Raw genomic sequence first — 15,072 nt, 5'->3', positions numbered from 1 at the left:
GCCAGTTATCAGAAAAACCCATCTGGTTCACTCATGTCCTTTAAGGAAGAAATTGCTATCCCTACCTGGTCTGGCCTACACGTGATTCCAGTGCCACAGCAAAGTGGTTGACTCTTAACTGCCCTCTGGGCAATTAGGGGTGAGGAACAAATGCTAGCCTAGCCAGCAACATCCTCATCTTGTGAATGAATTTTTAAAATGTTTTCCTAATCATTTATTTTTAAGCAACAGAGGAGCAATTAAGGATAACTAAAGGGTTGAATCTTTGAGAACTAAGACCCGATCCTTCCTCTTTACCCTTGTTGTGTCTCAATTAAAGTTAAATAAATACCTAATCTATAATGGACCACACCTTAGTTTCAGGCCAAGGCAGAGGTCTATGGTGTAGAACTGAAATCTCATAATGCACTCTTATATCTTGGATTCGTGTACTAGTTATTTAAAATTGTGCCAGAGCTTCTTAGATTTTCACAACCTTTGGTTTTCCTTTTCATGATTCAGGAAGCATTAAATTTCCACTTAATACCACATTTTTGTACATGTTTTAAAAGAAAATATTTTTTATTTAATTTCAATATATTGCAACAGCCTGCAGGTAATGTGGATGATTCAGTTCCTTTTTAGTTTCTGTGCTATTGTGAACTTCTTTCTTCTTCTAGGAAGAACCAGACAAACCAGAACTAAATACACCTCTGGGCACGAAGGCACCCATATGGATCCCTGATCCTCGGGCTACCATGTGCATGATTTGTACATGTGACTTTACACTTACTTGGAGGCGGCATCATTGTAGAGCGTGTGGAAAGGTTAGTGTTTGATTGCATATTTTATGTTGCTTTGACTCTTACTTTTTGTATCTTTTATTGAGGTACAATTTTTTTTTTCTGGTTCTCACAGTGCCTTTAGAAGGCATTGTAATAATTTCTAAATTATATTCTAATTATTATTTTCTAAATGATAGCTTTGTAACCAGGATGTGGGAATTTCCATTAAGTTTATGCAGTTCCATCAGATGTACAGTTTGCTTTTTTAGACTGTTCTATTAGCTTTCACAGGTAAGCTGGCACCGTGCATAAGGAAGACTTTTAATACAAAGAAATGTAATTGCATAAACATAGTTCAAAAATCCTTACATAAGTAAAATACTGTGGATGCAGAAAATCTGATGCCGAAAACAACCGCTGGAAATACCCAGCGATTGTGGCACCATCTGTGAAATGAGAAACCAAGTTCATGTTTCCGGTCAGTAACCATTCAGTAGTACTGGAAATGGAAATTTTAAAATGTTGAGAAAGGGAAGGTAAAGATGGGCCATGTGAAGGTGAGGATGGGGCTACAAGTTGGAGACAAAGCTGTAGGCATCTTTCAACCAAAGCAAAAGGTGGCATCACTCTCGTCATCAATGTACTTGAGAAAGAGTTAAGAAGGTCAGCTCATATAGGATTAGAACAAAGAATATTCAGTGAATCCTTCAATAAGGTAAGCATAGTGGCCCATACAGGTTCCCATTCACAACTTCTTTTATTTGGAGAACATGAGTGGAGTCATATATTTTGTTGTATGTATCAGCATGTTTTGATAGGCAGCAGAGTTATACTGAATGACAACCAGTTCAGAATGTGCCCACTCAAGAAGTGGTGGGCTTGCAGGTTGTCTCTTGTGGGATGGACTTGTAAAAACTCAGATCAGTAGGACTGGAGAATTGTAAATGCTTTTTGTAACTCTCTTCTGCAGCAAGATGCTAAGGATTCATCTATAGGGATAAGGCCATTTTAGATTAATAAGGCAGCACTAAATATAATTTCACAATTAAAAATAAATTCACTGGATAATAATGGTCATAATACAATTAAATGCTATTAAGATTCAGAGCAATTTATTCATGACTCAAACAAGTATCTTAAGCTTAAACAATGCAAGTTTCATTAGTGTGTCGGAAGAGCAAGCTAAGGTTTATTTCATAAATAAATCAAAAAACATGGTGATAAATAAACAATAGAAAACATTTGAACAGTCTATGTCAATTAAAATAAATCCCATTAAATAACACAAAATCTGCAATAAAGAATCATCTTGGCGTACAAATTAATTATAGTATTAGATTTAATTATAGTATTAGATTTAAGTAAAAAAACTTTGAATTATTCTTGCTAAAATTTTAAGTCTGAATCTTTGGAGTTGTTCAGAACCAGCAAAAGGCCATGAAAAGTTGGTGGAAAGGAAAACATAGGATATGAAAATAAATAAGCTAAAAATGTAAATGCATATTTTAAGTGCTTTTACAAATACAAATAACAGAGTAGCTAATATAAAAGTTAATCCCCTGGAAGCAGAGACAGGCAAAATTGTCATGGAAAATGAAGAAATGGCAGAGACACTGAACAAATATTGTGCCAGTTTTTCCCATTGAAGATGAAATGGAGGATAGCTTGGGCTAAAAAGAGTGAAGTAATTCAGGTAATTAATAACAGCAGAGGTGCAGTACTGGAGAAACTTGAATAAGTTTGAATATTAAATACCTTGTGAATCAACGGAGCTAAGGCTGAACAGGAGCAGATGTGGACACAAGGACAGCTGGGTAAGTGAACTAATATACTTGGGCATGGGCAGTGGCTACACCCGAAACACCACATGCTTGGTGTCTCCCATCCTTCCTCCTCCTCAAATCAAAAAAAAACACCGTGTGGAGGGTTGGTAAAGTAAGGAAGTGTTTTTTTCTTTCTCTTTTGGCAATTGAGAGCAGAGGGGATGGCAGCTGGGGCAGTTGCATGCTCCTTTTGGACAATATGGGTGGTAAGGGTCACCCACTAGTGTCCCTGCTGACATCACCTGCGAGAATTGCACCAGACTCGAGCTCCTCACAAACTGCGTTAGGGAATTTGATTCGGGTGAACTTTGGATCATTCGGGAGGCTGAGGGGATGATAGATAGGAGTTATAGGGAAGTAGTTACACCTAAGTTACAGGATAAAGGTAGCTGGGTGACCATCAGGAGAGGGAAAGGGAATAGGCAATCAGTACAGGGATCACCTGTGGCTGTTCCCCTCAATAAGAAGTCAACCACTTTGGATACTGTGGGGGAGAGCCAACCACAGGTCTCTGGCACTGAGCCTGGCTCTGTGGCTCAGGAGGTAAGGGGGGTGAATAGAAGAGTGATAATGATAGGAGACTCAATGGTTAGAGGAACATACAGGAGATTCTGTGGTGAGGAACGAGACTCCTGGGTGATATGTTGCCTCCTGGGTGCCAGGGTCAGGGAGGTCTCTGATCGAGTTTACAAAATTCTTAAGGGAGAAGGTGAGTAGCCTGAAGAATTGGTACACGAGCTAGGAAACGGGATGAGGACCTCAGAAATGAATACAGGGAGTTAGTTTGGAAGCTAAAAGGCAGAACAAGCCAGAGTAGTAATCTCAGGATTGCTACTGGTGCCACGGGCTAGTGAGGCTAGGAACAGAGAGCGGGTGCAGCTGGTCACGTGTCTACAGAGCTGCTGTACGAGGGAGGGCTTCAGATTTGTGGATCATTCAGATACCTTTTGGGGAAGGTGGGACCTGTCTAAGGAGGACACCTTGCACTTGAACTGGGTACCAATATCCTGGGTGGGAGGTTTGCTAGAGCTCTTCAGGAGGGTCTTAATGAGGTTTGGCAGGGGGATGGAAACTGGAGCTACGATCAGAGAATGGACTAACTTGTGAACAGGCAAATACAGCGTACAGAAAGCATGTGAGGAAGGATAGACCATTGATAGGCAAAGTTGCAGTCAGTGATAGTTTGAAGTGACTCTTTTTTAACGCAAGTAGTGTCAGGAATAGGGGTGATGAACTTTAGAGCATGGATCAGTACTTGGAGCTACAACATTGTGATCATTATGAAGACTTGGATATCATAGGGGCAGGAATGGTTGTTGATGTTCCTGGGTTCAGGTTTTTGAAAAGGAATAGGGAGGGAGGTAGAAGAGGTGGGGGAGTGGCTTGCTAATCAGGGATAGTATCACTGCTGCAGGAAAGGAGGTTGTCGAGGAGGGTTTGTCTACTGAGTCAGTATGGGTGGAAGTCAGAAAAGGAAAGGAGCAATCGCTTTATTGGGAGTTTCTATAGGCCCCCTCACCCCCCCCCCCCCCCCCCCCATAACAACAGAGACACGGAGGAACAGATTGGGAGGCAGACTTTGGAAAGGCGCAGAAGTAATAGAGTTGTCATGGGTGACTTCAACTTCCCTAATACTAATTGAAACCTCCTTAGTTCAAATAGTTTGGATGGAGCAGATTTTATCAGGTGTGTCCAGGAGAGATTCCTGACTCGATATGTAGATAGGCCAACTAGAGGGGAGGCCATATTGGATTTGGTGCTTGACAATGAACCAGGTCAGGTGTCAGATATCATGGTGAGAGAGCATTTTGGTGATAGTGATCACAACTCCCTAACCTTTACTATAGTCATGGAGAGCGATAGGAGTAGATAGTATTCAGCGAGGGGAGGGGAATTATACTACTATTAGGCAGGAACTGGGGAGCATAAATTGGGAATAGATCTTCTCAGGGAAACGCATGACAGAAATGTAGAGGTTGTTATGGTGCACTTGATGAGAGTGCTGGATAGGTTTGTCCCACTGAGGCAAGGAAGAGATAGTAGGGCAAAGGAACCTTGGATGACCTAGGAAGAAGGAATCTTATTTAAGGTTGAGGAAGCAAGGATTAGACATGGCTCTATAGGGTTACAAGGTAGCCAGGAAGGAACTAAAAAATGGACTTGGGAGAGCTCAAAGGAGGCATGAAAAAGCCTAGGTGTGTAGGATTAGGGAAAACCTCAAGGCGTTCAACACTTAGGTGGGGAACAAGAAGATGGCCAGAGTGAGGGTAGGGCCACCAAGGATAGTGAAGGGAACTTGTGCCTGGAGGTAGGGGAGGTCCTCAATGATTACTTTGCTTCAGTATTCACAGTGAGAGAGATCTTGTCGTTTGTGATGACAATGTTTAACAGGCTGATATGGTTGAACAAATTGATGTTAAGAAGGAGGATGTGCTGGAAATTTTGAAACACAGGAGGATAGCTAAGTCCCCTGGGCCAGATGGGATATACCCAAGGTTACTATGAGAAGTCTGGGGAAAGATTGTTGCGCCTTTGTGATAATCTTTGCATCCTCACTGTCTGCTGGAACAGTACCACATGATTGGAGGGTGGCAAATGTTATTCCCTTGTTCAAGAAAGGGAAAAGGGATAACCCTGGGAATTACAGACTTGTCAGTCTTAGTTTGATAGTGGGCAAGTTACTGGAGAGGATTCTGAGACAGGATTTATGATGATTTGGAAAAGCATAGCTTGATTAGAGCTCATCAGCATGGCTTTGTGAAGGGAAGGTCATGCCTTCCAAGCCTTATTGAATTCTTTGAGGATGTGACAAAACACATTGATGAAGGTAGAACAGTGGATGTGGTGTATATGGATTTTAGCAAGGTATTTGATAATGCTCCCCATGTGAGGCTCATTCAGAAAGTAAGGAGGCATGGGAGACTAGGAAATCTGTCTGTTTGGATGCAGAATTGGCTGGTCCATAGAAGACAGAGGGTGGCAGTAGATGGAAAGTATTCAGCCTGGAGCTTGGTGACGAGTGGTGTTCTGCAGGGATCTGTTCTGGGTCCTCTGCTCTTTGTGATTTTTATAAATGATTTTGATGAAGTGAAAGAGTGGGTTAGTAAGTCTGCCAATGACATGCATGTTAGAGGAGTGGTGGATATGTGGAAGGCTGTTGTAAGTTGCAACAGGACATTGGCAGGATGCTGAACTGGACTGAGAAGTGCCAGATGGAGTTCAATCTGGAAAAGTGTGAAGTGGTTCATTTTGGAAGGTCAAGTTTGAATGCAGATTACAGGATTAAAAGCAGGATTCTTGGCAGTGTGGATGAACAGAGGGATTTTGTGGTCCACGTCCATAGATCCCTCAAAGTTTCCACCCAAGTTGATAGGGCTGTTAAGAAGGCGTATGGTGTGTTGGCTTTCATTAGCATGGGGATTGAGTTTAAGAGCTGCAAGGTTATGCTGCAGCTGTATAAAGCCTTGGTTAGACCACACTTCGAAAATTGTGTTCAATTCTGGTCACCTCATTATTGGAAGGATGTGGAAGCCTTAGAGAGGGTGCAGAGGAGATTTACCAGGCTACTGCCTGGACTGGAGGGCATTCTTATGAAGAAAGGTTGAGGGAGTTAGGACTTTTCTCATTGGAGTGAAGAAGGATGAGAGGTGATTTGATAGAGATATACAAGATGATGAGAGGTATAGATATAGTGAATAGCCAGAGACTATTTCCCAGGGTGGAAATAGCTATCATGAGGGGGCATAATTTTCAGGTGATTGGAGGAAGGTTTAGGGAAACGTCAGAGGTAGGTTCTTTACACAGAGAGTGGTGGGTGCGTGGAATACAGTGCTAGCAATGGTAGTAGAGTCAGATATGTTCAGGACATTTAAGCGACTCTTGGATTGGCAGTCGGATGATGAAGGGTATGTAGGTTAGTTTGATCTTAGAGTAGGATAAGAGGTTGGCACAACATTGTGGGAGAAAGTGAGGACTGCAGATGCTGGATATCAGAGCTGAAAATGTATTGCTGGAAAAGCGCAGCAGGTCAGGCAGCATCCAAGGAACAGGAGAATCGACGTTTCAGGCATAAGCCCTTCAGGAATGAGGAAAGTGTGTCCAGCAGGCTAAGATAAAAGGTAGGGAGGAGGGACTTGGGGGAGGGGCGTTGGAAATGCGATAGGTGGAAGGAGGTCAAGGTGAGGGTGATAGACCGGAGTGGGGTGGGGACAGAGAGGTGAGGAAGAAGATTGCAGGTTAAGAAGGCGGTACTAGTTCAAGGGATTTGACTGAGACAAGGTGGGGGGAGGGGAAATGAGGAAACTGGAGAAATCTGAGTTCATCCCTTTGGTTGGAGGGTTCCTAGGCAGAAGATGAGGCGCTCTTCCTCCAACCGTTCTTTTGCTATGGTCTGGCGATGAAGGAGTCCAAGGACCTGCATGTCCTTGGTGGAGTGGGAGGGGGAGTTGAAGTGTTGAGCCACGGGGTGGTTGGGTTGGTTGGTCCTGGTGTCCCAGAGGTGTTCTCTGAAACATTCCGCAAGTAGGCGGCCTGTCTCCCCAATATAGAGGAGGCCACATCGGGTGCAGCGGATGCAATAAATGATGTGTGTGGAGGTGCAGGTGAATTTGTGGCGGATATGGAAGTATCCCTTGGGGTCTTGGAGGGAAGTAAGGGGGGAGGTGTGGGCGCAAGTTTTGCATTTCTTGCGGTTGCAGGGGATGGTGCCGGGAGTGGATGTTGGGTTGGTGGGGGGTGTGGACCTGACTAGGGAGTCACTGAGGGAGTGGTATTTTCGGAACGCTGATAGGGGAGGGGAGGGAAATATATCCCTGGTGGGGGGTCCGTTTGGAGGTGGCGGAAATGACGGCGGATGATATTCTGTATATGGAGGTTGGTGGGGTGGTAGGTGAGGACCAGTGGGGTTCTGTCCTGGTGGCGGTTGGAGGGGTGGGGCTCAAGGGCGGAGGAGCGGGAAGTGGAGGAGATGCGGTGGAGGGCATCGTCGACCACGTCTGGAGGGGAATTGCGGTCTTTGAAGAAGGAGGCTATCTGGGTTGTACGGTATTGGAACTGGTCCTCCTGGGAGCAGATGCGGCGGAGACGAAGGAATTGGTAATATGGGATGGCGTTTTTACAGGGGGCAGGGTGGGAGGAGGTGTAGTCTAGGTAGCTGTGGGAGTCGGTCGGTTTATAGTAAATGTCCGTGTTGATTCGGTCGCCCGAGATAGAAATGGAAAGGTCTAGGAAGGGGAGGGAGGAATGTGAGATTGTCCAGTTGAATTTGAGGTCGGGGTGGAAAGTGTTAGTAAAGTTCAACCTCCTCGTGGGAGCACGAGGCAGCGCCTATACAGTCATCGATGTAGCGGAGGAAAAGGTGGGGAGTGGTGCCAGTGTAGCTGCGGAAGATGGACTGTTCCACACATCCTACGAAGAGGCAGGCATAGCTGGGGCCCATGCGGGTGCCCATGGCTACTCATTTGGTTTGGAGGAAATGGGAGGATTGGAAAGAGAAGTTGTTCAGAGTGAGGACCAGTTCAATCAGTCGAAGGAGTGTGTCAGTGGAAGGGTACTGGTTGGGTCGGTGGGAAAGAAAGAAGTGGAGGGCTTTGAGTCCTTCGTGATGGGGGATGGAGGTGTACAGGGACTGGATGTTCACGGCGAAGATAAGGCGTTGGGGACTGGGGAAGCGAAAATCATGGATGAGGTGGAGGACATGGGTGGTGTCCCAAACATAGGTGGGGAGTTCTTGGACTAATGGGGACAGGACCGTGTCGAGGTATGCAGAGATGAGTTCGGTGGGGCAGGAGCAGGCTGAGACAATGGGTCGGCCGGGGCAGTCAGGTTTGTGGATTTTGGGCAGGCGGTAGAAACGGGTGGTGCGGGGTTGTGGGACTGAGATGGGGCAGTGGATGGGAGATCCCCTGAGGTGGTGAGGTTCTGGATGGTCTGGGAGATGATGGTTTGGTGGTGGGAGGTGGGGTCATGGTCAAGGGGGCACTAGGAGGAGATGTCCGCAAGCTGGCGTTTAGTCTCAGTGGTGTAAAGATCGGTGCGCCAAACTACTACTACGCCTCCCTTGTCTGCCGGTTTGATAGTGAGGTTGGGGGTGGAACGGAGGGAGTGGAGGGCTGCACATTCCGAGGGTGAGAGGTTGGAGTGGGTGAGAGGGGTGGAGAAGTTGAGGCGGTTAATGTTGCGGTGGCAGTTGGCTATGAAGAGATCGAGGGCGGGTAAGAGGCCAGGATGGGGTGTGTTGCAGGTGGGAGAAGGGGTCATCAGAGGGTGAGCGAGAATCCTGGTTGAAGAAGTAGACGTGGAAGAATTGTTCGATGTCACGCCAAGTGTCGAACTCATTAATCCGAGAGTGTAGGGGAATGAAGGTCAGGCCTCTGCTGAGGACTGATCTTTCATCCTCGGAGAGGGGTAGTTCTGGAGGGATGGTGAAAACACGGCAGGGCTGGGAGCTAGGACCTGGTGTGGGTCTGGAGCTGGGAGTGGGGGGGGGCGGGGTTGGGCGTGGGAGCAGGGACAGACATTGGCGTGGTGACAGAGATCGGCGTGGGGGCGGGGTTAGGCATGGTGACAGAAATCGGCGTGGTGGTGGAGTTCAGCATGGTGACGGAGATCGGCGTGGGGGCGGAGACACATGTAGCGTGGTGGTCGTGCAGGTTAGTGATGTCACTGGGGGCGGAAGTGGCTGTGGCGACGACAGAAACAGTGTTATTCCCGATAGCCGCGGAGGCTGTGAATCTGTCAGCAATGGTCTTCCTGGTGATCGTGGAGGCGGTTGTCTGGGCGGCGAACGCGGAGGCAGTTGTCTGGGCGGCGATTGCGAGGTCGGTGGTGGCGGATGTGGGCCAAATAGCTAATACGGTGCTGTACTGTTCTATGTTCTAAGCTCCTGGGGGACTAAAATCTGACAAATCCTCAGGATCTGATGGCCCAGATTCTTGAATCTTTGGGGCGGCACGATGGCACCATGGTTAGCACTGCTGCCTCACAGCACCAGAGACCCAAGTTCAATTCCCGCCTCAGGCAACTGTGTGGAGTTTGCACATTCTCCCCGTATCTGCGTGGGTTTCCTCCGGGTGCTCCGGTTTCCTCCCACAGTCCAAAAACGTGCAGGTTCAGTGAATTGGCCTTGCTAAATTACACAATAGTGTTAGATGAAGGGGCAGATGTAGGGGAATGGGTCTGGGCGGGTTGCTCTTCGGAGGGTTGGTGTGGACTTGTTGGGCCGAAGGACCTGTTTCCACACTAAGTAATCTAATCAATTCTAAATAGAGCTGCAGAGATGGTGGATGTACTGGTTATGGTTTGCCAAAAATCCCTAAACTCTGATATGGTCCCACCTGTTTCTAGTTTAGTAGATGTAACACTGCTGTACAAGAATGGGAGAAGAGAGAAAACAGGGAACTATTAGTCTGCTATCAGACATTGAGAGAATGCTAGAAAGCAATATCAAAGAATTCTTGATGGTCTTTCTGAAAAAAGATTGTATCATAAGATAATGTCATTGCGGTTTTGAGAAATGGAAATTGTATTTGATAGATTTATTGCCTTTTTTAAGCATTTAACTGGGTAAAGTGGAACCATCAGATGTAGCATACTTAGATTTCCAAAGGTATCGCATAAAAGGTAAAGGCTTGTGGAGCTGGATATATTATGTGAACAGATGATTTGATCATGGACAGGAAGAATTGGCAGGTTATGACGAGTGAGAACTGCAAAGTTGCTTGATGGGGCCACATTTGACTTTAATGTGGAGAGCGGGCACAAAGAGCTGTAAAGAAATGTAGGCAGGATAAGTGAGCGAGCAACAAGGAGATAGATGGAATACAATATGGTGAAGTATGTAATGTTTCATTTTATTCAGAAGAATAGTAAAGAAAAATATCTTTTCAATTGAATGAAATTTGTACGTGAGGATGTACAAGTGCACCTGAGTTTCTCTCAACAAGAAACCTGAGATGGTAGTATGCAAATAAATAAGGCAAATGACCTGTTGAAATTTATTGCGAGGGGATTGAAATGCAAGAATAAACCTTGTTACAGTTGTCCAGGGTTCAGAAGGACCGTACTTGGAATACTGTATGGACTTTTGAGTTTCTGTATTTAAGAAGGATATACTTGCCTTGGAGACAGTAGAGTGAAATTCCACTAGATTTGTCCATAGATTGAGAGAACATAGAACATAGAAGAATACAGCGCAGTACAGGCCCTTTGGCCCTCGATGTTGCGCCGATCCAATCCCGCCTAACCTACACTAGCCCACTATCCTCCATATGCCTACCCAATGCCCGTTTAAATGCCCATAAAGAGGGAGATTCCACCACTGCTACTGGCAGGGCATTCCATGAACTCACTACTCGCTGAGTAAAGAATCTACCCCTAACATCTGTCCTATACCTACCACCTGTGAGCACAAGCTGAACAAATTGGATCCAAAAAGAAGAATTAGAATTGATCTCATTATAGGGACTGATAAGGTAGGTAGGGAGAGGTTGTTTCCCCTGGCTGGCAAATCGAGAACATGAAGATACAGTCTCAATACAAAGGGAAATTATCTCGGACTGTGAGAAATTTCCTCACTTAGGATTATGAATCCTTGGAACTGTTTCCCTCAGATGATTGTATATGCACCATCATTGAACTTTGTTTTCATGATAGGATGTCAGCTAAATCAGCATTTGTTGCCCATCTTAATTGCTCTTGAGAAGGTAGTGGTGAGTGACCACCTTGAATGGTTCCTATCCTTGGGATGTAACAACATCCATAGCGCTATTAGGAAGTGAGTTCCAAGATTTTGACTCCGTGACAGTGAGGCAATGGTGATAAGAGTTCCAAGTCAGGATGGTATATGGCTTTGAGGGAATCTTGCAGGGGGTGGTGTTCCTTTGTATCTGCTGCCCTTGTCCTTTTAGGTAGTAGAGATCTCAGATTTACAAGTGCTGTTGAAGGAGCCTTTGCATTGCTGCATTGTATCTCTTAGACAGTAAACACTGCTGCCATTGGACATCAGTGGTGAAGGGAGTGAATGATGAAAGTGATGGATGGTGCCAATGAAGCAGGCTGCTTTATCCTAGATGGTGTCAAGCTTCTTGTGCATCTAGGTAAGTGGGGAGTATTCCATTATGTTCCTGACTTGTGCCTACCAGACAGTGCACAGGCTTTGGGGAGTTGGGAGGTGAATTGCTAAGGAATTCCAAGCCTACTCTTGTTAGGACAGTATCGAAATGGCTGGTCCAGTTCAGAGTCTAGTCAACACTAATCCCTGGGATGTTGATAGTGATGGTAATGCCATTGAATATCAAGGGGCGATGGTTAGATTTTCTTTTGTTGGAGATGGTTGTTGTCTGCCACTTGGGTGGTGTAAATGTTACCTATCACTTATCAGTGCAGGCCTGATGTTGTTCCAGATCTTGTTGCATATGGACACAGATTGTTTCAATATGTGAGAAGTCCGAAATGGTATTGAACTTTGTGTAATCATCAACAAACATCCACACTTCTGACCTTATAATGAAGGAGAGACCTTTGATGAAGCAGCTGAAGATGGTTGGGCCCAGGATGCTCCCCTGAGGAACTCCTGCAGTGAGCTCTTAGGGCTGAGAGATGTTTGATCTTCAGTCTTCCTTTGTGCTGGTTATGACTCCAAACACGCAAGCTTTCCCCTGAATCCCATTGTCTCGAATCTTGCTAAGGTTCCTTGGTGCTGTAATCTGCTAAACGCTGCTTTGATGTTCTCTCATCTGTGAAGTTTAGCTCTTCTTTCATTTTGGGCCAAAGACATGATAAGGTCAGGTATCAAGGAAGTATCGCATGATAACACTGTTGACAACCTCTTCCATTCCTTTACTGATGATTGAGAGTAGGCTGATGGGGTGGTTATTGGCTGATTTTGAATTTGTCCTGTTTTTGTGCACAGGACATATCTTTGCAAATTTCCACAATGTCAGGTAGATGCCAATTGTAATTGTACTTGAACAGCTTGACAAAGAGTGCAATTAGTTTGGAGCAAATGTCTCAGTCCTATTGCCAGAATGTCGTCAGGGCACATAACCTCTGCAAGATTCAATATCTTCAGACATTCAAAGTTTGTGAGAAGATTTGTAGCTCGGGTGCTCATTGTTGTGGTTCTGTTCGCCGAGCTGGGAATTTGTGTTGCAGACGTTTCGTCTCCTGTCTAGGTGACATCCTCAGTGCTTGGGAGCCTCCTGTGAAGCACTTCTGTGATGTTTCCTACGGCATTTATAGTGGTTTGAATCTGCCGCTTCCGGTTGTCAATTCCAGCTGTCCGCTGCAGTGGCCGGTATATTGGGTCCAGATCGATGTGCTTATTGATTGAATCTGTGGATGAATACCATGCCTCTAGGAATTCCCTGGCTGTTCTCTGTTTGGCTTGTGCTATAATAGTAGTGTTGTCCCAGTCGAACTCATGTTGCTTGTCATCTGTGTGTGTGGCTACTAAGGATAGCTGGTCGTGTCGTTTCGTGGCTAGTTGGTGTTCATGGATGCGGATCATTAGCTGTCTTCCTGTTTGTCATATGTAGTGTTTTGTGCAGTCCTTGCATGGGATTTTGTACACTACATTGGTTTTGCTCATGCTGGGTATCGGGTCCTTGGTCCTGGTGAATTGTTGTCTGAGAGTGGTTGTTGGTTTGTGTGCTTCCGAACATTTCTGAAATGAGCATTTCCGAACCGACGGCCAGGCTACTGCGACCACTAGGACTCTGTTCATAATCTCCGCTGTCACCCACTTCGGGAAACCTTGCTACCTCTGGCATGTACTCTAATTGCAGGTCAGTATTTGCTGTTTAGTGGTACTGTTTCAAATATTTGCTGCATAAAGTTAAGTTTCAGTTCAAGGCAAAAGAACAAGCTTGACTATGCAAGTTAAGCTTTTGAAGATTATAAATAATTTATTGAGACGTAGCCTAAATTGGAACATTTACTTCATGATTGAGTAGAACAAAAATTTAGCATCTGTTTTATGCATTACTCCTTTGATTCCAGTGTTAAAATCAGATGGTAATGACCTAACACCAACTCAATGTGGAATTGCTCATTTACTAGTGCTGATTAATTTTGAGATATTCATACATATAAGCTTCATCAGATTTTCTGCAGACCTGAACCAAATTGTACCTTTTTATTCAGTTTAAAAACATTATTCTGACAGGTAAAGTTTTGTTGAGCAGTGTGTGACATTGTTTTATCTTTCAGATTGTTTGTCAAGCCTGCTCAGTAAACAAATTTAATCTGGATTACCTTAAAAAGCGACCTGCAAGAGTTTGTGATTTCTGCTTCTCAGAATTGCAAAAGAGAGGTAAGGAAAATATTAATGTTAGAAACGTTGATGCTCTGGAAATGTAGTTGTATCTTGCAGAAGAGACAATCGAAATAACCACTCCTCCAAACCATGTTGATCCATGTAGAGCCAGAAAAGAACATTTGATAATTGTAGTATACATACATGTGGATATCAATTCATCTGACAGTTAATTCAATGTATAATTCCTTTGATTATTCCACAACACCAGATTATAGTCAAACAGGTTTAATTGGAAGCACTAGCTTTCGGAGCACTTCTCCTTCATCAGGTGGTTGTGGAGTACACATTTGTAAGAATTGTAAGAAACAGGATTTATAGCAAAAGTTTACAGTGTGATGTAACTGAAATTATACATTGAAAAATACCTTGATTGTTTGTTAAGTCTCTCATCTGCTCGAACCTGATGAAGGAGCAGTGCTCCGAAAGCTAGTGCTTCCAATTAAACCTATTGGACTATAACCTGGTGTTGTGTGATTTTTAACTTTGTACACCCCAGTCCAACACCAGTATCTCCAAATTTTGATTATTCCGGATTTGATTTAAAGAATAATTATGTTCTGATCAAATAAGAGTGTGGATTGTCACAGATACCAGAAATTAAAAGATTAATCATTTTCCTCAACTGTTTGATGTTTTTTTTTTCTTCACATCTATCTTTCTGTAACCTCCATTTCGCATCCAAGATCCAAACACACAAAATTGTCACCAACTCATTTTCACCCATGATTCCCTGATCAAATCCCTCCCATTCTGCTTGCACCCTGACAACAGCACTGAATGCTGCTGAAGGCAGTCAAAGTCCTTAGCGACTGCCTTGACTGTAACAATGGTATTTTATTCTCCTTGTCCTTTAGCAGTATTTAACACTGTTGACAGCCCAAACACAGTTCCCCCATTAAATCCAGTGTCCTTGTCTGTCTCCATGTCACCAAATATTTCTAATGATACTGCTTCTCAGAAATCCCAGGGATCATCTCTGCAGTACTCCAAAGGGGCAAAGGAAAATGCAGTCCTTCATCAATATTATTCAGAAACACTGGTGAATTTTTCTATATCGATGTGATAATACTTGGCTGTATCTCTCCCCAGCATACTTAACTTTTTCATAGCCTTTGTGTTAACGGATTGCTTGTCCAGCATCATTTAACAGGTGAAGAATAATAATTAT

At 44.5% G+C, this 15,072-nt stretch overlaps 1 protein-coding gene across 1 annotated transcript in view; it reads left to right on the top strand.

Moving 5' to 3' along the window:
• The window catches only part of fgd6 (FYVE, RhoGEF and PH domain containing 6), a 143,686-nt gene that overhangs the window by 106,620 nt on the left and 21,994 nt on the right, over window positions 1-15,072 (top strand). Inside the window, exons 16-17 of the mRNA XM_072562384.1 lie at window positions 660-806; window positions 13,796-13,898. Of these exons, the coding sequence (XP_072418485.1) occupies window positions 660-806; window positions 13,796-13,898 (250 nt within the window). The remainder of the gene's footprint in view (window positions 1-659; window positions 807-13,795; window positions 13,899-15,072) is intronic.

The sequence above is a fragment of the Chiloscyllium punctatum genome, chromosome 44 (assembly GCF_047496795.1).
Source record: "Chiloscyllium punctatum isolate Juve2018m chromosome 44, sChiPun1.3, whole genome shotgun sequence".
Taxonomy (NCBI): Eukaryota; Metazoa; Chordata; class Chondrichthyes; order Orectolobiformes; family Hemiscylliidae; genus Chiloscyllium; species Chiloscyllium punctatum.
Note: the sequence above shows the minus strand (reverse complement) of the source record. Positions and strands in the feature narration are given on the sequence as shown.